Raw genomic sequence first — 27890 nt, 5'->3', positions numbered from 1 at the left:
GCAACGTTGTGGGCGACAGATTAGGGGTTAATAAATGTAGTTAGGTTGCAGCGACATTGGGGGCGGCAGATTAGGGGTTAATATATATAATGTAGGTGTCGGCGATGTTGGGGGCATCAGATTAGGGGTTCATTAGTATAATGTAGGTGGCGGAGGTGTCCGGAGCGGCAGATTAGGGGTTAATAATATAATGCAGGTGGCGGCGATGTTGGGGGCGGCAAATTAGGGGTTAATAAGTGTAAGATTAGGGGTGTTTAGACTTGGGGTTCATGTTAGGGTGTTAGGTGTAGACATAAAATGTATTTCCCCTTAGGAATCAATGGGGCTGCGTTAGATGCTAAAAGCTGCTTTTTTGCCGGTGTTAGGTTTTTTTTCAGCCAGCTCAGCCCCATTGATCCCTATGGGGAAATCGTGCATGAGCATGTTTAGCCAGCTCACCGCTACCGTAAGCAGCGCTGGTATTGAGGTGAGATGTGGAGCTAAATTTTGCTCTCCGCTCACTTTTCTGTGGCTAACCCCGGGTTTAGAAAAACCTGTAATACCAGCGTTGTTTGTAGGTGAGCGGTGAGTATAAACTGCTCGTTAGCAACGCAAGTCTTACCAACAAAAACTCGTAATCTAGCCGTAAGTTTTTCTCATAAATGCAAAGAAAAAACTTAAAACATAAGTAGAGGAAACAAACTGAAACAGCTGCCTGAAGAACTTTTCTACCAAAAACTGCTTCAGAAGAGGCAAATACATCAAAATGGTATAATTTAATAAATGTATGCAAAGAAGACCAAGTTGCTGCTTTGCAAATCTGATCAACTGAAGCTTCATTCTTAAAAGCCCACGAAATGGAGACTGATCTAGTAGAATGACCTGTGATTCTCTGAGGCGGAGCCTGACCCGTCTCCAAATAAGCTTGATGAATCGAAAGCTTTAACCAAGATGCCAAGGAAATGGCAGAAGCTTCAACATAATATTTCAAAGCTCTTACAACATCCAGAGAATGTAAGGATCTCTCAAAAGAATTCTTAGGATTAGGACACAAAGAGGGGACAACAATTTCCCTATTAATGTTGTTAGGATTCACAACCTTAGGTAGGAATTTAAATGAAGTCCGCAAAACTGCCTTATCCTGATGAAGAATCAGAAAAGGGGAGACACAAAAAAGAGCAAATAATTCGGAAACTCTTCTAGCAGAAGAGATAGCCAAAAGGAACAACACTTTCCAAGCAAGTAGTTAAATATCCAAGGAATGCATAGGCTCAAAAGGATGAGCCTGTAAAGCCTTCAAAATCAAATTAAGACTCCAAGGAGGAGAAATGTATTTTTATGACAGGCTTGATACGGGCCAAAGCCTGTACAAAACAGTAAATATCAGGAAGCTTAGCAATCTTCCTTTGAAACAAAACAGAAAGAGAAGAGATTTGTCCCTTCAAGGAACTTGCAGACAAACCTTTATCCAAACCATCCTGAAGAAACTGAAAAATTTTAGGAATTCTAAAAGAATGCCAGGAGAATTTATGAGAACACCATAAAATATAAGTCTTCCAGACTCGATAATAAATCTTCCTAGAGACAGATTTACGAGCCTGTAACATAGTATCAATCACTGAGTCAGAGTAACCTCTATGACTAAGCACTAAGCGTTCAATTTCCATACCTTCAAATTTAATGATTTGAGATCCTGATGGAAAAAAGGGCCTTGAGAAAGAAGATCTGGTCTTAAAGGAAGTGGCCACGGTTGGCAACTGGACATCCGGACAAGATCCACATACAAGAACCTGTGAGGCCATGCTGGTGCTACCAGAAACACAAACATTTGTTCCATGATGATCTTGGAAATCACTCTTGGAAGAAGAACTAGAGGCGGGAAAATATACGCAGATTGGTAAAACCAAGGAACTGCTAACTCATCCACCGACTCCACCTGAGAATCCCTGGACCTGGATAGGTACCTGGGAAGTCTCATGTTTAGATGAAAAAACACATCTGGATGGAGCGACCACTCCCACGGATGTATAGTTTAATGGCTGAGATAATCCACTTCCCAATTGTCTACACCTGGGATATGTACCACAGGAATTAGACAATCCACCCAAGAAAGTATCCACAATACTTTTTCATAGCTAGGGGACTGTGAGTCCCCCCCTGATGATTGACATATGCCACAGTTGTGATATTGTCTGTCGGAAAACAAATGAATGGTTCTCTCTTCAACAGAGGCCAAACCTGAAGAGCCCTGAAAATAGTACGGATTTCTAAAATATTGATTGGTAATCTCGCCTCTTGAGATTTCCAAACCCCTTGTGCTGTCAGAGATCCCCAGACAGCTCCTCAACCTGAAAGACTTGCATCTGTTGTGATTACAGTCCAGGTTGGACGAACAAAGGAGGCCCCTTGAACTATACAATGGTGATCTAACCACCAAGACAGAGAGAGTCGAACATTGGGATTTAAGGATATTAAATATGATATCTTTATATAATCCCTGCACCATTGAATTAGCATACAAAGCTGGAGAAGTCTCATATGAAGACAAGCAAAGTAGATCACGCCCGATGCTGCAGTCATGAGACCTAAAACTTCCATGCACATAGCTACTGAAGGGAAAAATTGAGACTGAAGGTTCCGACAAGCTGAAACCAATTTAATTAATATCTTGTCTGTTAGAGACAGTCATAGACACTGAATCTATCTGGAAACCTAAAAAGGTGACCCTTGTCTGAGGAATCAAGAAACTTTTTGGTAAATTGATCCTCTAACCATGTCTTTGAAGAAACAACACTAGTTGATTTGTGTGAGATTCAAAATGTTCAGATCCAGAACTGGCCTGAATTAAGTATTTAGTTTAAAATAGGAATAATTTATTTAATAATAGTTAATTTATTTCGTTAGATTTAAATTATATTTAACTTAGGGGGGTGTTAGTGTTAGGGTTAGACTTAGCTTTAGGGGTTAATACATTTATTATAGTAGCGGTGAGGTGCCGTCGGCAGATTAGGGGTTAATTATTGTAGGTAGCTGGCGGCGACGTTGTGGGGGGCAGATTAGGGGTTAATAAATATAATATAGGGGTCGGCGGTGTTAGGGGCAGTAGATTAGGGGTACATAAGGATAACGTAGGTGGCTGCGCTTTGCGGTCGGCAGATTAGGGGTTAATTATTGTAGGTAGCTGGCGGTGACGTTGTGGGGGGCAGATTAGGGGTTAATAAATATAATATAGGGGTCGGCGGTGTTAGGGGCAGAATATTAGGGGTACATAAGGATAACGTAGGTGGCGGTCAGCAGATTAGGGGTTAAAAAATGTAATCGAGTGGCGGCGATGTGGGGGGCCTCGGTTTAGGGGTGCATAGGTAGTTTATGGGTGTTAGTGTACTTTAGAGCACAGCAGTTAAGAGCTTTATGAACCGGCGTTAGCCCAAAAAGCTCTTAACTCCTGTTTTTTTTCTGCGGCTGGAGTTTTGTCGTTAGATTTCTAACGCTCACTTCAGCCAAGACTCTAAATACCGCCGTTAGAAAGATCCCATTGAAAAGATAGGATACGCAAATTGCGTAGGGGATCTGCGGTATGGAAAAGTTGCGGCTGGAAAGTGAGCGTTAGACCCTTTCCTGACTGACTCCAAATACCAGCGGGCGGTAAAAACCAGCGTTAGGAGCCTCTAACGCTGGTTTTCACGGCTACCGCCCAACTCTAAATCTAGGCCTAAATTAATCCTATTTAAAACTAAATACTTACCTATTAAATAAACCCTAATATAGCTACAATATTACTAATAATAATATTGTAGCTATTTTAGGATTTATTTTTATTTTACAGGCAAATTTAAATTTATTTTAACTAGGTACAATAGCTATTAAATAGTTAATACCTATTTAATAGCTACCTAAAATAAAGAGAAATTTACTTGTAAAATAAAAACTAACCTAAGTTACAATTACACCTAACACTACACTATCATTAACTAAATTATTCCTATTTAAAAATAAATACTTACCTGTAAAATAAACCCTAAGATAGCTACAATGTAATTAATAATTACATTGTAGCTATTTTAGGATTTATATTTATTTTACAGGTAACTTTGTATTTATTTTAACTAGGTAGAAAAGTTATTAAACAGTTATTAACTATTTAATAACTACCTAGCTAAAAGAAATACAAAATTACCTGTAAAATAAATCCTAACCTAAGTTAAAATTAAACCTAACACTACACTATCATTAAATAAATTAAATTAATTAACTACAAATACCTACAATTAGCTACAATATTAGGATTCTAGCAGCCAATCGGAATTAAGGTAGGAAAAATCTGATTGGCTGATGCAATCAGCCAATCAGATTCAAGTTCAATCCGATTGGCTGATCCAATCAGCCAATCAGATTGAGCTTGCATTCTATTGGCTGTTCCGATCAGCCAATAGCATGCAAGCTCAATCTGATTGGCTGATTGGATCAGCCAATCAGATATTTCCTACCCTAATTCCGATTGGCTGATAGAATCCTCACATTCTATTGGCTTATCCAATCAGCCAATCGGATTGAACTTCAATCCAATTGGCTTATTAAATTAACCAATCGGATTTTTCCTACCTTAATTCCAATTGGCTGATAGAATCCTATCAGCCAATCGGAATTCGAGGGACGCCATCTTGGATGACGTCATTTAAAGGAACCTTCATTCGTCGTTAGTCCATCGGCCGAGGAGTATGTTCCGCATCTGAGGTCTTGAAGATGGAGCCGCGGATGGATGAAGACTTCTGCCGGATGGAGGACCTCTTCTGCCCCGCTTGGATGAAGACTTCTGCCGGATGGAGGACCACATCGCCTGGATTTGATTAAGAATTCGGGCCGGCTGGGTGAACACGGCTCAAGGTAGGGTGATCTTCAGGGGGTTAGTGTTAGGTTTTTTAAGGGGGGATCGGGTGGGTTTTAGAGTAGGGGTGTGTGGGTGGTGGGTTTTAATGTTGGGGGGGTCTTGTATTTTTTTTTTACAGGTAAAAGAGCTGATTACTTTGGGGCAATGCCCTGCAAAAAGCACTTTTATGGGGCTGGTAAAAGAGCTGATTACTTTTGTAATTTAGTTTAGGATAGGGAATTTTATTATTTTGGGGGGCTTTTTTATTTTATTAGGGGGCTTAGATTAGGTGTAATTAGATTAAAATTCTTGTAATATTTTGACACTTTTCGGAATTACTACACGGACCTTTATAATATCACTAAAACCCCCTTGACAGAAGAACATCATTCTCACCTTCGTACATACGTAGACAATTGTCAGGTCCCCAAAATCACATTAGAACAATTACAAATTTTGAAAAGACCTATAACCCCACAAGAACTCCAATATGCCATAACTAATTTACCTAGCGGGAAGAGCCCTGGCCCAGACGGCTTGACAGCCAAATATTACAAAACCTTTTCCTCTATCTTTATCCCACATCTGGTCCAACTTTTCAACGAGGTCACAGAGGAGAACCCATTCCCACCCTCAATGCTTGAGACACAAGTATCAGTACTTCCTAAACCGGGTAAACAGCCAAATACACCTGCAAATTTCCGCCCGATTTCTCTACTTAATGTAGACATCAAATTATAATCAAAAATTTTAGCAACCAGGGTTAATTCGGTCCTTCCATCCCTGATACATCTAAATCAAGCAGGCTTTACACCTACACGTGAAGCTAGAGACAACACCACCAAAATTTTAACTCTTATGGAATACGCCCGTAATCACCAGATCCCCTCCGCGTTCATATCTATGGACGCGGAGAAAGCCTTTGATAGGCTCGACTGGGCCTTTCTAAAACAAACTTTATTTAAATTTGGATTTGACCAAGAACTAATAATGAAAATATTTGCTTTATATAATGCACCTCAAGCAAAAGTTAAGCTAAATGACTCCTTTTCAAGCCCCTTCCAAATTAATAATGGAACCCGTCAGGGATGCCCCCTTTCACCGCTACTTTTCGTCCTGTCAATGGAAATCTTAGCCTCATACATACGACAGAACATTGCCATTTCGGGGATCCAGATAGGTCCAGCAGAATACAAAATCACGCTTTATGCGGACGACTTTTTTCTCACCCTCACAAACCTAGATACTACAGTCCCTGCCTTGATGGCTACGCTAGAAACATATGGGAGATTTTCAAACTTTAGCATAAATATTACGAAGTCCGAACTGATACATATAAATCTATCGCCAACAGTTCTAACTAACATACAACATCAATTTCAATTCAAACAGAAGGGAAAAGCAGTTAAATACTTAGGAGTCTACATAACTCCAAACATACAGGATGTTATAACATTAAACTATGAAAGTCTCATCCTAAACATAAACTCTATATTAAGAGGCTGGAATGGAAAATCTATATCATGGTTAGGCAGACTTAACGCATTAAAAATGATAATATTACCCAAAATATTATATCTAATGCAAACCCTGCCTGTCCCACTCCCCGACCCGTTAGTGCATAGGCTGCAAAAAGCATTGAATAATTTTATCTGGGCAAATAAACGCCCTCGTATCGCTACTGCTACCTTATATAGACCAAGGGATCTAGGAGGCATGGGAGCACCAAACATACAACATTATAGGTTAGCTACCTTCATGACTAGGATAGTTGACTGGTGTAGACATGCAACAGATAAAGAATGGGTCCAAATAGAAAATCTTTTGAATAACAATCATAATATAAGTGGGAATTGTTGGCTCCCCCCTAACCAGAGATTACTCTCACCAACAATCTCTACCCCTACCCGAGAAACCTACAAATCATGGGATAAAATTATACGACAATATACACAGATTTCTTCCATATATTCTCCTCTGACCCCAATAGTAGGAAATATAGCCTGCCCGTTAAATATTAAAATACATAATCCTCAAGCGATAACCATTCAGAACTCTTTTCCGATCTATACCCTGTTTGCAGAGGGAAAGATCAAATCACATACTGATCTAATAGACAGCATTGGGCCCCAATTACAAAACTGGTTGTCATACTCACAACTAACCCACTTTCTTTCTACACATCCATCTAAACCACACTTTACCCGCTCCCTAACCCCTTTTGAAAATTTATGCACTAACCCACTCCCTAACAAAGGCATACTCTCAATAACACATAAGCAACTCCAATCGTCCCACTTTAAAACTCTACCAACATATGTCAGTAAATGGGAAAGGGAAATCGATAGCACGATCCCTGAGCAAACATGGTATGATGTCTTCAAACACATGGGTAAAGCCTCTTCTTCAATTTCCATACTGGAAATGAACCTTAAACTGCTGTGCAGATGGTACTACACACCTGCCCGTCTGCATCAGTTATTTCCAAACACCCCAGCTACATGCTGGAGAGGCTGCCAAGAAAGTGGTACCCCGTATCATATCTGGTGGCAGTGTCCAAAAGCTAAAACCTACTGGGAGGCTATTGAGAAAGAAATTGCACTAGCATTAAATATACCCATGACATTTGATGTATGGTTTTTCGTTTTTAATCACTTCCCAAAGATAAAATGTAAGTTAAGGCTGTCGCTTTTAACGATAATGGTCAATACCGCTAAAAGACTGATACCATTAAATTGGAAACAAATGGAACTTCCTACAGTGAAAGTTTGGAGGCAAGCAGTCACACATAACATAGAGTTAGAAAAATATCATTACAAACAGACACACCGACAGGAAGATTATCACTCACTACACTTCTTATGGGAGGAGTATTTGAACTCGAGACCTACAGACAACTACTAAGATATATATCCACCCTGAAGCATGATAAGTAATAATAGGCCTGGCGTTTACACCACCCTATGCAATTCACACCTAAATACAATATTTATGGAAAATTGGAATGCTAACTACCAAGCCAACAGGTTACAGATTAAAGCCGGTATTCTGGTGCGCGTACTGTGCAATGGGTAATGAGTAATTTCTACAGTCTCATCATGTATTGATAAGCTGAATATTAAGATAATGTGAAATGTTTTCCACTATTGCATGTTCGAATATTGTATACACAACTTGAAACATTTATTTGTTTACTTATTTAAACCCATTTGTATGCAAATTCAATTTACTTTAATAAAACTGTTGAAAAAAAAAAAAAAATTCTTGTAATATTTTTTTATTTTTTGCAATTTAGTGGGTTTTTTTTGTAATATAGTTTAGTTTATTTAGTTGTATTTTAGTTTAGATAATTGTAGTTAATGTACTTAATTAATTTATTGATAGTGTAGTGTTAGGTGTATTTGTAACTTATTTTACAGGTAATTTTGTAATTATTTTAACTAGGTTATTAACTATTTAATAGCTATTGTACCTAGTTAAAATAAATACAAAGTTGCCTGTAAAATAAATATAAATCCTAAAATAGCTACAATGTAATTATTAAATTATATTGTAGCTATCTTATGGTTTATTTTATAGGTATTTAGTTTTAAATAGGATTAATTTATTTAATGATAGTAATTTTATTTAGGGTTAGGGTTAGACTTAGGTTTAGGGGTTAATAACTTTATTATAGTAGCCGTTGACGTTGGGGGTGGGCGATTAGGGGTTAATAATTGTAGGTAGGTGGTGGCGATGTTAGGGACGGCAGATTAGGGGTTAATACAATTTCTTATAGTGTTTGCGAGGCGGGAGTGCGGCCGTTTAGGGGTTAATACATTTATTATAGTGGCGGCGATGTCCGGTCGGAAGATTAGGGGTTAATAAGTGTAGGTAGGTGGCGGCGATGTTGGAGGCGGAAGATTAGGGGTTAAAAAATATAATATAGGTGTCGGCGATGTTAGGGGCAGCAGATTAGGGGTTCATAGGGATAATGTAGGTGGCGGTGGTGTCCGGAGCGGCAGATTAGGGGTTAATAGTATAATGCAGGTGGGGTCGGCAGATTAGAGGTTAATAAGTGTAAGATTAGGGGTGTTTAGACTCGGGGGTTCATGTTAGGGTGTTAGGGGTAGACATAAATGTATTTCCCCATAGGAATCAATCGGTCTGCGTTAGGAGCTGAATGCTGCTTTTTTGTAGGTATTGGGCTTTTTTTCAGCCAGCTCTGTCCCATTGATTCCTATGGGGAAATTGTGCATGAGCACTTTCAGCCAGCTCACCCCTACCGTAAGCAGCGCTGGTATTACAGTGTGATGTGGAGCTAAATTTTGCTCTCCGCTCATTTTTCTGCGGCTAACGCCGGGTTTAAAAAAAACCTGTAATACCAGCGTTGTCTGTAGGTGAGCGGTGAGCATAAACTGCTCATTAGCCCCGCACACTATTACCGACAAAAACTCGTAATTTAGCCAATAAAATGTAACACTGAATGGACACATTTAGACCTAAAGAATAACATACTGGTGAGCAATGCATTGCCAAGCTGGTGGTATTCCAATTGGCTGTTGGAGGATAAACATCAGTAGCTGACCCAACAGGACATGCCATAGTCTATTTAAACATGGCATTACCTAGCCTCCGTAATAGAGTTGTTTGAAAATGGCGGACATACAAAGTAGGTCATTGTAGGAAAGGACTGTACAGTTTATTTTTCATTAACTTAGGTAAAAATAGTTTGAAATATAGTCCCCAGAAAGGCACTCATTTTTTCATATTTGTTTTTTGTTGTAAGAAAAGGTTCTGCATACTATGAAAGGTATTCTACATATATAAAGGTGTAGTAGGTATATTACATATGCACAAGGTGTGGGAGATTTCATGTTTATATATGATTGTTGATTTGTTATTTTGTATTTTTTAAGAGTTTTATTGAATATAATCTCTTGACAAAGGCTTCATGGAGAGCCAAAATGTCAACTTTTCTGTAAAGAAGATTAGATTGTTGAATAAAAATATATATATTTCAAGTCCTGTGAGTGCCCTCAACTTGTGAAACATTGATTATTGGACTCCGAGGAAGCACCCGGGCATCTTTAAAATTATAATTATCAGTTATTTGTAGAGGGCCAACAGATTCCGCAGCGCTGAGAAGATGGTAGTGAGTGCATGGCAACAATGTGTATATATATATATACAGTATCTCACAAAAGTGAGTACACCCCTCACATGTTTGTAAATATTTTATTATATCTTTTCAATTGACAACACTGAAGAAATGACACTTTGCTACAATGTAAAGTAGTGATTGTACAGCCTGTATAACAGTGTAAATTTGCTGTCCCCTCAAAATAACTCAACACACAGCCATTAATGTCTAAACCGTTGGTAACAAAAGTGAGTACGTGGAAATGTTCAAATTGGGCCCAATTAGCCATTTTCCTCCCCGGTGTCATGTGACTCGCTAGTGTTACAAGGTCTCAGGTGTGAATAGGGAGCATATGTGTTAAAATTGGTGTTATTGCTCTCACTCTCTCATACTGGTCACTGGAAGTTCAACATGGCACCTCATGGCAAAGAACTCTCTGAGGATCTGAAAAAAAGAATTGTTGCTCTAAATAAAGATGGCCTAGGCTATAAGAAGATTGTCAAGACCCTGAAACTGAGCTGCAGCACAGTGGGGAAGACCATACAGCGGTTTCACAGGACAGGTTCCACTTAGAAAAGGCCTTGCTATGGTCGACCAAAGAAGTTGAGTGCTCATGCTCAGCGTCATATCCAGAGTTTGTCTTTGGGAAAAAGATGTATGAGTGCTGCCAGCATTGCTGCAGAGGTTGAAGGGGTGGGGGGTCAGCCTTTCAGTGCTCAGACCATACACCGCACACTGCATCAAATTGGACTGCATGGCTGTCATCCCAGAAGGAAGCCTCTTCTAAAGATGATGCACAAGAAAGCCTGCAAAAAGTTTGCTTAAGACAAGCAGACTAAGGACATGGATTACTGGAACCATGTCCTGTAGGCCGATGAGATCAAGATAAACTTATTTGGTTCAGATGGTGCCAAGCATGTGTGGCGGCAACCAGGTGAGGAGTACAAAGACAAGTGTGTCTTGCCTACAGTCAAGCATGGTTGTGGGAGTGTCATGGTCTGGCACTTGGGAGCTACAGTTCATTGAGGGATCCATAAATGCCAAGATGTACTGTGACATACTGAAGCAGAGCATTATGCCCTCCCTTCGGGGACTGGGTCGCAGGGCAGTATTCCAACATGATAATGACCCCAAACACACCTCCAAGATGACCACTGCCTTGCTAAAGAAGCTGAGGGTAAAGGTGATTGACTAGCCAAGCATGTCTCCAGACATAAACCCTATTGAACATCTGTGGAGTAGCCTCAAATGGAAGGTGGGGAAGCCCAAGGTCTCTAACATCCACCAGCTTCATGATGTCATCATGGAAGAGTGGAAGAGGACTCCAGTGGCAACCTGTAAAGCTCTGGTGAACTCCATGCCCACACAAAATATTGACACTTTTGGCCCAATTCGGACATTTCCACTTAGGGGTGTACTCACTTTTGTTGCCAAAGGTTTAGACATTAATGGCTGTGTGTTGAGTTATTTTGAGGGGACAGCAAATTTACACTGTTATACAGACTGTACACTCACTACTTTACATTGTAGCAAAGTGTAATTTCTTCAGTGTTGTCACATGAAAAGATATAATAAAATATTTACAAAAATCAGAGGGGTGTACTCACTTTTGTGAGATACTGTATATATATATATACATATATATATATATATATATATATACTGTATATATATATATATATATATATATATATATATATATATATATATATATATATATATATATATACACTCATCAACCACTTTATTAGGTTCACCTTGCTAGTACCGGGTTGAACCCTCTTTTGCCTTCAGAACTGCCTTAATTTTTCGTGGCATAGGTTCAACATTCCTCAGACATTGGTCCATATTGACATGATAGCATCACGCAGTTGCTGCAGATTTGTCGGCTGCACATCCATGATGCAAATCTCCCGTTCCACCACATCCCAAAGGTGCTCTATTGGATTGAGAGTTGGTGACTGTAGAGGCCATTGAAGTACAGTGAATTCATTGTCATGTTCAAGAAACCAGTTTGAGAGGATTTGAACTTTGTGACATGGTGTATTATCCTGCTTGAAGTAGCCTTCAGAAGATGGGTACACTGTAGTCATAAAGGGATGGATATGGTCAGCAACAGTACTCAGGTAGGCCATGGCATTTAAACGATGCTCAGTTGGTACTAAGGGCCCCAAAGTGTTCCAAGAAAATATCCCCCACATTATAACACCACCACCACTATTGTGAACCGTTGATAGAAGGCAGGATGGATCCATGCTTTCATGTTGTTTACGCCAAATTCTGACCCTACCATCTGAATGTCGCAGCTTAAATTGAGATATCAGACAAGGCAACGTTTTTCCAATATTCTATTGTCCAATTTTGGTGAGCCTGTGCAAATTGTAGCCTCAGTTTCCTGTTCTTAGCTGACAGGAGTGGCACCCGGTGTGTTCTTCTGCTTCTGTAGCCCATCTGCATCAAGGATGCCTTTGAATCATCTCAAACCAGTCTCCTCTGACCTCTGACATCAACAAGGTATTTTTGTCCACTCAACTGCCGCTCACTGGATATCTTCTCTCTTTCAGACCATTCTCTGTAAACTCTAGAGATGGTTGTGCGTGAAAATCACAGTAGATCAGCAGTTTTTGAAATACTCAGACCAGCCCGTCTGGCATCACCAACCATGCCACGTTCAAAATCACTGAAATCTCTTTTCTTCCCCATTCTGATGCTTGGTTTGACCTATATTACACTAAAATATATACATACAATATATACGTACATTATTATGTTTTATACCATATTTACATGGTACTTTATTACACACAATAAGGAACACATAATCTCATTATCAGTTGATTTAAAATAATAAGACTTCTATCCTTGGGTTTGAATTGTGTTTCTAACTTTTCACTTTAGTGTTTTTAGAGGTGAGTAAATTTGTATGAAAAATAACTATTACTTTGGATAGTGAAGTTGAGAGTCATTTGTTGGGACAAAATCTAAGGATAATGGACACCTGAAAAAAATGGAGAATGCTACTGTGTAAGAAATCAAGAATACATTTTAGAATGTAGCAAAAATGTATTTTCCTATTGGAGTCTTAGGGCTCGATTAATCAAATGCTCAACAGACATAATTCACTATAGCAAATCATGTTGACTGGAAATCGCTGCAGGCGGACAGCATACACTCTCCGCATTTTTCATTGCACAAGCATTTCACCATAAGTGCATGTACAATGCCACCCTCTGCTCACTGGCAGCCAGTCAGCCTCTAGCAGGGGCTGTCAATTATCCAGATCGGATAGGATCGGGATGATTTCAGTCCGTTACCTTTTAGGTGTCCGAGAGGTAAAGGAGCAGCGGTCTTACGTCCGCTAACTGTAGCGCACAAGCGACATGGGGTATTTCTCAGCATTTTGTGCATGATGGAAATAATGCGGGTATTACAAGCTAAAAATAAATGCATTTGTTCAAGCACAATTGAATCTAACATATGTCAGGCTAGCGTGACTTCCAAGCTCACGTAAAGGTAGGGGAAAAAAACAAGTTGTATAATACATGTAAAAGTACAGTTTCACTCATATAAACACTTTCTTTTTAAAAAAATTAAAAAAAGTTACAGGGGCTCAAAGATAGATGGTATAAGGTGTTTAAAAAAAGGGCTGGAAAGAACTTAAACATATATGCATACATATACATGTCTAAATATATATATATATATACTGTATATATATATGTATGTATGTGTGTGTATATATGTGTACATATGTATTTAAATATTTATTTGTTTTACTGTATATGCACTGTAATATTTTATAATGTACGTTTTTCACTTACAGGATAATGTACTTTTTATTGTAAATACATATGTCTATATATCTCTATATATACCTGTACCTGTATATCTAATCCTATAGATACAGTATATAGGTAAAGATATCTATTTTCCATGACCATTATCAGATATATATAGAAATATATATTTAATAATAAAAAGTACATTATGTGAAGAACATAGGAATGGGAAATATGTGAAACGCCCATTGGGATTTGCAACTTAGGACTAACGTGGTTGGGTTAGTGCACATGAAAAATTGCTATCTTCAAAGCACATTATTGAAATATTAAATATACACTATTAACAAATGTCAAAATTATTTAAAATTATTATACATATTGTAAAATATTCTATAAAATCTATAGAATAGATATATATATATATATATATATATATAGTTCAAATGAAGAAAGTACCGGCACCCTCCAAAACATTTAAAAGCAAATCTTCTTTATTGATCACATTAAAATAACAAAGGTACAGCGGTCAGAACACGCCTGATATGTTTCGGCTTGGTAACCTTAATCATAGACGTGCCTGAACAGGTGAGCATATATCTTTTAAAATCAAAGCTGTAACTCTATTGGTTAATGTCACAAAACATGTGATCGGCTCAAATTTGTTGCAGGTAAAAGAATCACTTAACCCTGTAGTTACCAAGTATTTGCATAATAGCACGATATGGAAACAATTATAGACAAATAAACAGTGTTTAATCAGAAACATTCATCAATTCTAAACATGGCAGGTAAAAATATATGTATATAAGCCTATATGCTAGAATATTGTCACCAAATATATCATGTAAACAATATCATGATAATAAAAAATAATAGTAGAACAGCAATGAAAAAGAGGTAATAGGCAACAAGTTAATACATCTATAATATAACAAGATGAGTAATTTAATTTAATATAATATAATATATATATTATACTAGCGCTGCGAAATCTGTTGGCGCTCTAAAAATAACCAATAATAATAATAATATACTAGTCCTAAAGCCTGTGTACACGGGCCATTTTTTGCAGTACAGCGGTCCCACCCCTTGCTCTCTCTCTATCCCCCCTCTCTTTTGCTCTCTCTTTCTCCCCTCTCTTTTGCTCTCTCTCTCTCCCTTCTCTTTTACTTTCTCTCTCCCCCCTCTCTTTTACTCTCTCTCTCTCCCCCCTCTCTTTTGCTCTCTCTCTCTCCCCTCTCTTTTGCTCTCTCTTCCCCCTCTCTTTTGCTCTCTCTCTCCCCATCTCTTTTGCTCTCTCTCCCCCCTCTCTTTTGCTCTCTCTCCCCCTCTTTTGCTGTCGCTCTCTCCCCTCTTTTGCTGTCTCTCTCTCCCCTCTTTTGCTGTCTCTCTCCCTCTCTTTTGCTCTCTTTCTTCCCCCCTCTCATTTGCTCTCTCTCCTCTTGTTTTCTCTCTTTCTCCTCTCATTTGCTCTCTCTCCTCTCTTTTGCTGTCTCTCTCCCTCTCTTTTACTCTCTCTCCCCCTCTCTTTTGCGCTCTCCCCCTCTCTTTTGTGCTCTCCTCCCCTCTCTTTTGCGCTCTCTTTTGTGCTCTCTCTCCCTCTCTTTTGCACTCTCTCCCCCTCTCTTTTGCGCTCTCTCCCCCCTCTCTTTTGTGCTCTCTCCCCCCCCTCTTTTGTGCTCTCTCCCCCCTCTCTTTTGCGCTCTCTCCCCCCCTCTCTTTTGTGCACTCTCCCCCCTCTATTTTGTGCACTCTCCCCCTCTCTTTTGCACTCTCTCCCCCACTCTTTTGTGCACTCTCCCCCCTCTCTTTTGTGCACTCTCCCCCCTCTCTTTTGTGCACTCTCCCCCCTCTCTTTTGCTGTCTCTCTCCCCCCTCTCTTTTGTTGTATCTCTCCCCCCTCTCTTTTGCTGTCTCTCTCCACCCTCTCTTTTGTGCTCTCTCCCCCTCTCTTTTGCTGTCTCTATCCCCCTCTCTTTTGCTGTCTCTCTCCCCCTCTCTTTTGCTGTCTCTCTCCCTCCTCTGTTTTGCTGTCTCTCTCCCCCATCTCTTTTGCTGTCTCTCTCCCCTCTCTTTTGCTTTCTCTCTCCCCCTCTCTTTTGCTGTCTCTCTCCCCCCTCTCTTTTGCTGTCTCTCTCCCTCCTCTCTTTTGCTGTCTCTCTCCCCCCTCTCTTTTGCTGTCTCTCTCCCCCCTCTCTTTTGCTTTCTCTCTCCCCCTTTCTCTTTTGCTCTCTCTCTCTATCCCCTTCTTCTGCTCTCTCTATCCCCCCTCTTTAGAGCTCTCTGTCTCTTAGCAGCCGGCCCCGGCATCTGGCCCGCTCGCGTCACGCCCGACCCCGCCCACGTCACGTCCGGTCACGCCCACGTCGCACCCGCCGGCCACGTCCACGCCGCACCCGCCTGGCCACGCCCACTCCTCACCCATTCGGCCACGCCCACTCCACCACATGACGCCAGGTTAGTTGGTCCTCGAGCGCAGTCTCTACTGCGCATGACAGCTTTGGAGAAACACACTTGGCCTTTTATTATATAGGATAGGAGAAAATATCATGACAAGAAACTTGATATTAAAGAAGACGGACTTGGATTCCTATAAGCTATACTACTCTGTTAGGAGTGCAATAATTTACCTCAGATATTCAGCTGAAGAAATTAATGTTTAATTGATTGAAATATGCCAACTAAAAAGGGTCTGTTTAGGTGTATATATTGCTCCAAATTTGCTTATGATAAATTATACATTATATATGGTGGACTTTAAATAAACTTTCGGCTAGATTACGAGTTTTGCGTTGAGCGGTGCGGTACTAACTTGCAAGTTATTGTCACCGCTCACTTACCTACAGCGCTGGTATTACAGGTTTACAAAAACCCGGCGATAGCAGACAAGAAGTGAGCGTAGAGCAAAATTGAGCTCCATACCGCACTCCAATACCAGTGCTGCAGTGATCTGTGGTAAGCTAGTTTTACGTGCTCATGCATGATTTCCCCATAGACATCAATGGGGAGAGCTGGCTGAAAAATAGTCTAACACCTGCAATAAAGGAGCGTAAAGCTCCTTAATGCAGCCCCATTGATTCCTTTGGGGAAAGAAAATGTATGTGTACACCTAACACCCTAACATAAACCCCGAGTCTAAATACCCCTAATCTTACACTTAACCCCTAATCTGCTGCCCCCGACATCGCAGACACCTACATTATACTTATTAACCCCTAATCTGCCGCTCCCGACATCGCCGTCACTAGAATAAACATATTGACCCCTAAACCGCTGTACTCCCAAATCGCAAACACTAGTTAAATATTATTAACCCCTAATCTGCCGCCCCAACGTCTTCGCTACTATACTAAATTTATTAACTCCTAAACCTAACCCTAAGTCTAACCTTAACACCCCCTAACTTTAATGTAATTAAAATAAATCTAAATTAAACCTACTATTAATAAATAAATAATTCCTATTTAAAACTAAATACTTACCTGTAAAATAAACCCTAAGATAGCTACAATAAAACTAATACATTAATAGCGGTTCCATCTTCAAGACATCCGGCGCGGAGCATCCTCTTCAATCGACATCTTCTTGAACAATTAATTCGAATAGAATTCTATCAGCCAATCGGAATTAAAGGTGACATAATCCTATTGGCTGATTTGATGAGCCAATAGGATTGAGCTTGCATTCTATTGGCTGATTGGAACAGCCAATAGAATGCAAGCTAAATCCTATTGGCTGATTGCATCGGCCAATAGGATTTTTTCACCTTTAATTCTGGTTGGCTGATAAAATTCTATCAGCCAATCGGAATTCAAGGGACGCCATCTTGGATGACGTCATTTAAAGGAGAATTCATTGTTCAAGAAGACTTCAATTGAAGAGGATGCTCCGCGCCGGATGTCTTGAAGATGGACCCGCTCCGCGCCGGATGGATGAAGATAGAAGATGCCGTCTGGATGAAGACTTTTATCCAGTTGGATGAAGATTTCTGCAAGGTTGGATGAAGACTTCTGCTGCTTTGTTGAGGACTTCTGCCGACTTTGTTGAGGATGGATATCAGGTCTTCAAAAACTGTAAGTGGATCTTCGGGGGTTAGTGTTAGTGCTTTTTTAAGGATTTATTGGGTGGGTTTTATTTTTAGATTAGGGTTTGGGCGGAAAAAGAGCTAAATGCCCTTTTAAGAGCAATACCCACCCAAGGGCAATGGGGAGCTTAGGTTTTTTATTTAGGATTTAATTTGGGGGGTTGGTTGTGTGGGTGGTGGGTTTTACTGTTGGGGGGTGTTTATATATATTTTTTTTCCTATTAAAAATAGATGATTTCTTTGGGGAAATGCCCTGCAAAAGGCCCTTTTAAGGGCTATTGGTAGTTTAGTTTAGGCTAGGGTTTTTTTTATTTTGGGGGGCTTTTTTATTTTGATAGGGCTATTAGATTATGTGTAATTAGTTTAAATATCTGATAATTTCTTTTTTTATTTTGTGTAATTTAGTGGGGTTTTTTTGTAATTTAGTTAATTGTATTTAATTTATTTAATTGTAGTGTAAAGTTAGGTGTTAGTGTAAGACAGGTTAGGTTTTATTTTACAGGTAAATTTGTAATTATTTTAGCTAGGTAGTTAGTAAATAGTTAATAACTATTTAGTAACTATTCTACCTAGTTAAAATAAATACAAACTTGCCTGAGAAATAAAAATAAAACCTAAGCTAGCTAGCTTAGGCCTAGATTTAGAGTTCGGCGGTAAAAGGGCTGTTAACGCTCCGCGGGTTTTTTTCTGGCCGCACCATAAATTTAACTCTGGTATCGAGAGTTAAAACAAATGCTGCGTTAGGCTCCAAAAAAGGAGCGTAGAGCATTTTTACCGCAAATGCAACTCTCGATACCAGAGTTGCTTACGGACGCGGCCGGCATCAAAAACGTGCTCGTGCACGATTCTCCCATAGGAAACAATGGGGCTGTTTGAGCTGAAAAAAAACCTAACACCTGCAAAAAAGCAGCGTTCAGCTCCTAACGCAGCCCCATTGTTTCCTATGGGGAAACACCTCCTAAGTCTGCACCTAACACCCTAACATGTACCCCGAGTCTAAACACCCCTAACCTTACACTTATTAACTCCTAATCTGCCGCCCCCCGCTATCGCTGACCCCTGCATTACACTTTTAACCCCTAATCTGCCGCTCCGTAAACCGCCGCCACCTACGTTATCCCTATGTACCCCTAATCTGCTGCCCTAACATCGCCGACACCTACCTTCAATTATTAACCCCTAATCTGCCGACCGGAGCTCACCGCTATTCTAATAAATGTATTAACCCCTAAAGCTAAGTCTAACCCTAACACTAACACCCCCCTAAGTTAAATATAATTTTTATCTAACGAAATAAATTAACTCTTATTAAATAAATGATTCCTATTTAAAGCTAAATACTTACCTGTAAAATAAATCCTAATATAGCTACAATATAAATTATAATTATATTATAGCTATTTTAGGATTAATATTTATTTTACAGGCAACTTTGTAATTATTTTAACCAGGTACAATAGCTATTAAATAGTTAAGAACTATTTAATAGTTACCTAGTTAAAATAATAACAAATTTACCTGTAAAATAAATCCTAACCTAAGATATAATTAAACCTAACACTACCCTATCAATAAAATAATTAAATAAACTACCTACAATTACCTACAATTAACCTAACACTACACTATCAATAAATTAATTAAACACAATTGCTACAAATAAATAAAATTAAATAAACTATCTAAAGTACAAAAAATAAAAAAGAACTAAGTTACAGAAAATAATAAAATATTTACAAACATAAGAAAAATATTACAACAATTTTAAACTAATTACACCTACTCTAAGCCCCCTAATAAAATAACAAAGCCCCCCAAAATAAAAAATTCCCTACCCTATTCTAAAATACAAATATTACAAGCTCTTTTACCTTACCAGCCCTGAACAGGGCCCTTTGCGGGGCATGCCCCAAGAATTTCAGCTCTTTTGCCTGTAAAAAAAAACATACAATACCCCCCCCCCAACATTACAACCCACCACCCACATACCCCTAATCTAACCCAAACCCCCCTTAAATAAACCTAACACTACCCCCCTGATGATCTTCCTACCTTGTCTTCACCATGCCAGGTTCACCGATCCGTCCTGGCTCCAAGATCTTCATCCAACCCAAGCGGGGGCTAGACATCCACTGAAGAAGTCCAGAAGAGGGTCCAAAGTCTTCCTCCTATCCGGCAAGAAGAGGACATCCGGACCGGCAAACATCTTCTCCAAGCGGCATCTTCTATCTTCTTCCATCCGATGACGACCGGCTCCATCTTGAAGACCTCCAGCGCGGATCCATCCTCTTCTTCCGACGACTAGACGACGAATGACGGTTCCTTTAAGGGACGTCATCCAAGATGGCGTCCCTCGAATTCCGATTGGCTGATAGGATTCTATCAGCCAATCGGAATTAAGGTAGGAATTTTCTGATTGGCTGATGGAATCAGCCAATCAGAATATAGTTCAATCCGATTGGCTGATCCAATCAGCCAATCAGATTGAGCTCGCATTCTATTGGCTGATCGGAACAGCCAATAGAATGCGAGCTCAATCTGATTGGCTGATTGGATCAGCCAATCGGATTGAACTATATTCTGATTGGCTGATTCCATCAGCCAATCAGAAAATTCCTACCTTAATTCCGATTGGCTGATAGAATCCTATCAGCCAATCGGAATTCGAGGGACGCCATCTTGGATGACGTCCCTTAAAGGAACCGTCATTCGTCGTCTAGTCGTCGGAAGAAGAGGATGGATCCGCGCTGGAGGTCTTCAAGATGGAGCCGGTCGTCATCGGATGGAAGAAGATAGAAGATGCCGCTTGGAGAAGATGTTTGCCGGTCCGGATGTCCTCTTCTTGCCGGATAGGAGGAAGACTTTGGACCCTCTTCTGGACTTCTTCAGTGGATGTCTAGCCCCCGCTTGGGTTGGATGAAGATCTTGGAGCCAGGACGGATCGGTGAACCTGGCATGGTGAAGACAAGGTAGGAAGATCATCAGGGGGGTAGTGTTAGGTTTATTTAAGGGGGGTTTGGGTTAGATTAGGGGTATGTGGGTGGTGGGTTGTAATGTTGGGGGGGGGGTATTGTATGTTTTTTTTTACAGGCAAAAGAGCTGAAATTCTTGGGGCATGCCCCGCAAAGGGCCCTGTTCAGGGCTGGTAAGGTAAAAGAGCTTGTAATATTTGTATTTTAGAATAGGGTAGGGAATTTTTTATTTTGGGGGGCTTTGTTATTTTATTAGGGGGCTTAGAGTAGGTGTAATTAGTTTAAAATTGTTGTAATATTTTTCTTATGTTTGTAAATATTTTATTATTTTCTGTAACTTAGTTCTTTTTTATTTTTTGTACTTTAGATAGTTTATTTAATTTTATTTATTTGTAGCAATTGTGTTTAATTAATTTATTGATAGTGTAGTGTTAGGTTAATTGTAGGTAATTGTAGGTAGTTTATTTAATTATTTTATTGATAGGGTAGTGTTAGGTTTAATTATATCTTAGGTTAGGATTTATTTTACAGGTAAATTTGTTATTATTTTAACTAGGTAACTATTAAATAGTTCTTAACTATTTAATAGCTATTGTACCTGTTTAAAATAATTACAAAGTTGCCTGTAAAATAAATATTAATCCTAAAATAGCTATAATATAATTATAATTTATATTGTAGCTATATTAGGATGTATTTTACAGGTAAGTATTTAGCTTTAAATAGGAATTATTTATTTAATAAGAGTTAATTTATTTAGTTAGATAAAAATTATATTTAACTTAGGGGGGTGTTAGTGTTAGGGTTAGACTTAGCTTTAGGGGTTAATACATTTATTAGAATAGCGGTGAGCTCCGGTCGGCAGATTAGGGGTTAATAATTGAAGGTAGGTGTCGGCGATGTTAGGGAGGGCAGATTAGGGGTTAATACTATTTATGATAGGGTTAGTGAGGCGGATTAGGGGTTAATAACTTTATTATAGTAGCGCTCAGGTCCGCTCGGCAGATTAGGGGTTAATAAGTGTAGGTAGGTGTCGGCGACGTTGTGGGGGGCAGATTAGGGGTTAATAAATATAACATAGGGGTCGGCGATGTTAGGGCAGCAGATTAGGGGTACATAGGGATAAAGTAGGTGGCGGCGATTTGCGGTCGGAAGATTAGGGGTTAATTATTTTAAGTAGCTTGCGGCGACGTTGTGGGGGGCAAGTTAGGGGTTAATAGATATAATACAGGGGTCGGCGGTGTTAGGGGCAGCAGATTAGGGGTACATAAGTATAACGTAGGTGGCGGTCGGCAGATTAGGGGTTAAAAATTTTAATCGAGTGGCGGCGATGTGGGGGGACCTCGGTTTAGGGGTACATAGGTAGTTTATGGGTGTTAGTGTACTTTAGGGTACAGTAGTTAAGAGCTTTATAAACCGGCGTTAGCCAGAAAGCTCTTAACTCCTGCTATTTTCAGGCGGCTGGAATCTTGTCGTTAGAGCTCTAACGCTCACTGCAGAAACGACTCTAAATACCGGCGTTAGGAAGATCCCATTGAAAAGATAGGCTACGCAAATGGCGTAGGGGGATCTGCGGTATGGAAAAGTCGCGGCTGTAAAGTGAGCGTTAGACCCTTTAATCACTGACTCCAAATACCAGCGGGCGCCCAAAACCAGCGTTAGGAGCCTCTAACGCTGGTTTTGACGGCTACCGCCGAACTCTAAATCTAGGCCTTAGGGTTTAATTTACAGGTAAGTATTTAGTTTTAAATAGGAATTATTTAATTATTAATAGTAGGTTTTATTGAAATGTATTTTAATTACATTAAAGTTAGTGGGTATTAGGGTTAGGGTTATACTTAGGGATAGGTTTAGGGGTTAATAAATTTAGTAAATATAGGTAGGTGGCTACGATGTTAGTGGCGGCAGATTAGGGGTTAATAATATTTAACTAGTGTTTACGATGCAGGAGTGCGGCGGTTTAGGGGTTAATATGTTTATTATAGTAGCTGCGATGTCCAGAGTGGCAGATTTGGGGTTAATAATATAATTTTAGTGTTTGCAAAGCAGGAGGGCCTCGGTTTAGGGGTTAATAGGTAGTTTATGGGTGTTAGTGTACTTTTTAGCACTTTAGTTATGAGTTTTATGTTACAGCTTTGTAGCGTAGAACTCATAACTACTGACTTTCAGTTTACGTTATGGATCCTGAAGTTTTAGGGTGTACTGCTCACTTTTTGGCCTCCCAGGCAGACTCGTAATACCGGCGCTATGGAAGTCCCTTTCAAAAAAGACTTTTTGAAAGCTGCGGTAGTTACGTTGCGTTACAGCCAAAAAAGTGTGCAGTGCCCCTAAACCTGCAAACTCGTAATACCAGCGGTAGTGAAAAAGAGCCTTAATGCTGCTTTTTCACTCATACTGCAAAACTCGTAATCTAGCCGAATATTCAGTAAACCGGATAAATTGATTGAATTTGTGCAGAGGTAAGATTAAAGAAACCTTATTAGGAGGCAGAGGAGGGTAAGAGGGTAAGAAAGCGGGTGAACACACATGACTGTTGTATGTTTGTCACATCCGTGGGAACGACTCCAAAGGAAACTTGCAGATGTAAGTACCAACAAGGTACCCCAACACTACTCCATCATTGATATGGAAAATAGTAATAACAAAGTCTCAATAACCACAAACTTATTGAATCTTGTTTGTATCCATGTTTAACCCTTCAAACTCTATTGTGTATCTCTATGTAAATGCAAAGAGAGGGATAACTTTTAACTGCAAATCACAATATACTGCCTTATAGTATGTGTTCAAAGCTATCACTTGAGTATATATAGCATGAAAAGTGTGTGTTGTTGCTCAGAAATTACTCCCAATAGTTAATGATGTCATATACACTATTAAACCCCAAAGGGATCCTAGTCCCTAGGGTGAAGATCCAAAAAGCCTCACGTTTGTGTACCAATTTGGTGATGTTACAACCCCTTTTGGGTACTCTCACTTGTTCAATGACCATCCAGTTGAATGTTGTATTGTCATTGTTATGATCTAGAATGAAGTGTCTATTAAAATCAGAGCTGTGTTTGGATCTCTTGATATCTGAGAGATGTTGACGGATTCTCTCCCTCACCTCTCGTGTAGTGGAACCAACATATTGTTTATTATTGCAACTACACCATAACAAATATACCACATTTTTTCTGCAACAGTTAACACAAGAACTCAATTGATATTCTCTTCCCATGGCAAAACTGACAAAACGTTGTTTTTTTTTTCTATGAAACTACATGGAATACATGGCCCATAGCCACATTTGTACATCCGTCTGTTATCAAGCCATGCGCTACCACTTTTCTTGGTACGCAATTCACTTGGAGATAGGATATTCCCTAGGGTAACTCCTCTCCAATAGGAAAAATGACAGCCTCGTTTGACCACATCAATTAGCTGATCATCGGCTGTGTGTGTCAAAGTGACCATAATAAAGCCTGTCATCGAGCAATGAAGACAATTCAGTTTGAAACCGCCGGGTGGGATTTCCCATCAGTAGTTTGTAATCGTCAGTATTAGAGATTTGTCTCAGGATTTCACTCCGATATGAGTTGACATCCCACACCACCAAACTGCCACCCTTATCTGCTGCCTTGATGACTAAATCATGATTACTTTTCAGAGCATCAAGTGTCAGCTGAACATCTAAATGAAATCCTTGGGGTTTAAAATTCACTCACGAATTTAATGAAAACAATATCAACTTTTTAAACGTCACTTTGAAAGCAGACACTATAAATGAATTGGTTTTGTCAACCATCTATAGGAAGCCTATATCAGGCACTACCCTACTACATGGAAGAAGTTGCCACCCTAGGAGGGTTCCTTTTGCCATAGCAAAGGGACAGTTCATACGAATGAAGAGGAACTGTTCCAATGCTATAGACTGCGAATTGCAGAGTCAAGATCTGGTATCAAGACTTCAACAAAGAGGTTACAAAAGAGAGGTCATCCACAAAGCCAAAAGCGAAGTGGATGGCATGGACAGGAAATTACTGTTAAAAGATAAATAAAAAAGTAAACAAAACAAAGATATTGAAGGCAAGCAACCAATTTTATTTGTTACACAGTACTCTACAGATTTTGAGCAAATATGTAAGATTATTAGAAAGCATCTACCTATGCTCACAGCCGATGATCAGCTAATTGATGAGGTCAAGCGAGGCTGTTGTTTTTCCTATCAGAGAGGAGTTACCCTAGGGAATATCCTATCTCCAAGTGAATTGCGTACCAAGAAAAGTGGTAATGCGTGGCTTGATAACAGAGGGATGTACAAATGTGGCTATGGGCCATGTATCCCATGTAGTTTCATAGAAAAAAAACAAAGTTTTGTCAGTTTTGCCACGGGAAGAGAATATCAATTAAGTTCTTGTGTTAACTGTCACAGCAAAAATGTGGTACAGTATATTTGTTATGGTGTAGTTGCAATAATAAACAATATATTGGTTGCACTACACAAGAGGTGAGGGAGAGAATCCGTCAACATCTCTCAGATATCAAGAGATCCAAACACAGCTCTGATTTTGCTAGACACTTCATTCTAGATCATAACAATGACAATACAACATTCAATTGGATGGTCATTGAACAAGTGAGAGTACCCAAAAGGGGTGGTAACATCACCAAATTGGTACACAAATGTGAGGCTTTTTGGATCATCACCCTTGGGACTAGGATCCCTTTGGGGTTTAATAGTGTATATGACATCATTAACTATTGGGAGTAATTTCTGAGCAACAACACACACTTTTCATGCTATCTATACTCAAGTGATAGCTTTGAACACATACTATAAGGCAGTATATTGTGGTTTGCAGTTAAAAGTTATCCCTCTCTTTGCATTTACATAGAGATACACAATAGAGTTTGAAGGGTTAAACATGGATACAAACAAGATTCAATAAGTTTGTGGTTATTGAGACTTTGTTATTACTATTTTCCATATCAATGATGGAGTAGTGTTGGGGTACCTTGTTGGTACTTACATCTGCAAGTTTCCTTTGGAGTCGTTCCCACGGATGTGACAAACATACAAACAGTCCTGTGTGTTCACCCGCTCTCTTACCCTCCTCTGCCTCCTAATAAGGTTTCTTTAATCTTACCTCTGCACAAATTCAGTCAATTTATCCGGTTTACCAAATATACGCCTAGATTACGAGTTTTGTCGGTAATGCTGTGCGTTGCTAACGAGCAGTTTTTGCTTACCACTCACCTACAGTAACGCTGGTATTACAGGTTTTTAGAAACCCGGCGTTAGCCGCAAAAAAGTGAGCGTAGATCAAAATTTAGCTCCACATCTCACCTCAATACCAGCGCTGCTTACGATAGCAGTAAGCTGGCAAAATGTGCTTGTGCACGATATCCCCATAGGAATCAATGGGGGAGAGCCGGCTGAAAAAAAAACTAACACCTGCAAAATAGCAGCGTAAAGCTCCTAACGCAGCCCCATTGATTCCTATGTGGAAATACTTTTTATGTCTACACTTAATACCCTAACATGAACCCCAAGTCTAAACACCCCTAATCTTACACTTATTAACCCCTAATATGCCGCCTCCCACATCGCAGACACCTGCATTATATTATTAACCCCTAATCTGCGGCTCCGGACACCTCCGCCACCTACATAATACTTATGAACCCCTAATCTGCTGCCCCCAACATCGCCGAACCCTACATTATATTTATTAACCCCTAATCTGCCGCCCCCAATGTCGCCGCAACCTACCTACACTTATTAACCCCTAATCTGCCGTCCCCAACGTCGCCGCCTCTATACTAAAGTTATTAACCCCTAAATCTAAGTCTAACCCTAACCCCCCCTAACAAATATAATTTAAATAAATACAAATAAATATTACTATCATTCACTAAATTATTCCTATTTAAAACTAAATACTTACCTATAAAATAAACCCTAAGATAGCTACAATATAACTAATAGTTACATTGTATCTAGCTTATGGTTTATTTTTATTTTACAGGCAACTTTGTATTTATTTTAACTAGGTACAATAGTTATTAAATATTTATTAACTATTTAATTGCTACCTAGCTAAAATAAATACAAATTTACCTGTAAAATAAAACCTAACCTAAGTTACAATTACACCTAACACTACACTATAATTAAATTAATTACCTAAACTATCTACAACTAAATACAATTGAAAAAAATTATCTAAAGCATGAAAAAAAAAAAAACTAAATTACAGAAAATAATAAAATAATTACAAGTTTTTTAAACTACACCTATTACACCTAATCTAATCCCCCTAATAAAATAAAAAGCCCCCCAAAATAATAAAAATCCCTACCCTATACTAAATTGCAAATAGCCCTTAAAAGGGCCTTTTGCAGGGCATTGCCCCAAAGTAATCAGCTCTATTACCTGTAAAAAAAATACAATACCCCCCCAACATTAAAACCCACTGCCCACACACCCAACCCTACTCTAAAACCCACCCAATACCCCCTTAATAAAACCTAACACTAACCCCTTGAAGATCACCCTACCTTGAGATGTATTCACCCAGCCGGGCCGAAGTCCTCAACGAAGCAGGGCGAAATGGTCCTCCAGACGGGCAGAAGTTTTCATCAATGCCGGCCAGAAGAAGTCCTCCAGACAGGCAGAAGTCTTCATCCAGGCGGCATCTTCTATCTTCATCCAGGCGGCATCTTCTATCTTCAGGAATAATTTAGTGAATTGTAGTTATTTTATTTAGATTTATTTAGATTATATTTGTTAAGGGGTTGTTAGGGTTAGGGTTAGACTTAGATTTAGGAGTTAATAAATTTAATATAGTGGTGGCGATGTTGTGGGCGGCAGACTAGGGGTTAATAAATGTAGGTAGGTGTCGGCGATGTTAGGGACGGCAGATTAGGGGTTAATAAAATTTAACTAGTGTTTGCGATGCGGGAGGGTGGCGGTTTAGGGGTTAATAAATATTTTATAGTTGAGGCGATGCCCGGTTCGGCAGATTAGGGGTTCAATTTTTTTTTTAGTGTTTGCAATGTGGGGGCCTCGGTTTAGGGGTTAATAGGTAGTTTATGGGTG

At 39.4% G+C, this 27890-nt stretch overlaps 1 protein-coding gene across 1 annotated transcript in view; it reads left to right on the top strand.

Annotated features, from left to right (window-relative positions):
- The first annotated feature begins 7234 nt into the window (after positions 1-7234).
- LOC128641726 (uromodulin-like) overlaps positions 7235-27890 on the top strand; it is a 91102-nt gene continuing 70446 nt past the window's right edge. The window contains exon 1 of the mRNA XM_053694251.1: positions 7235-7477. Within this exon, the coding sequence (XP_053550226.1) occupies positions 7235-7477 (243 nt within the window). The remainder of the gene's footprint in view (positions 7478-27890) is intronic.

This window comes from Bombina bombina, chromosome 11 (genome assembly GCF_027579735.1).
Source record: "Bombina bombina isolate aBomBom1 chromosome 11, aBomBom1.pri, whole genome shotgun sequence".
In the NCBI taxonomy this organism is placed as follows: domain Eukaryota; kingdom Metazoa; phylum Chordata; class Amphibia; order Anura; family Bombinatoridae; genus Bombina; species Bombina bombina.
This window is presented reverse-complemented; position numbering and strand designations above follow the sequence as displayed.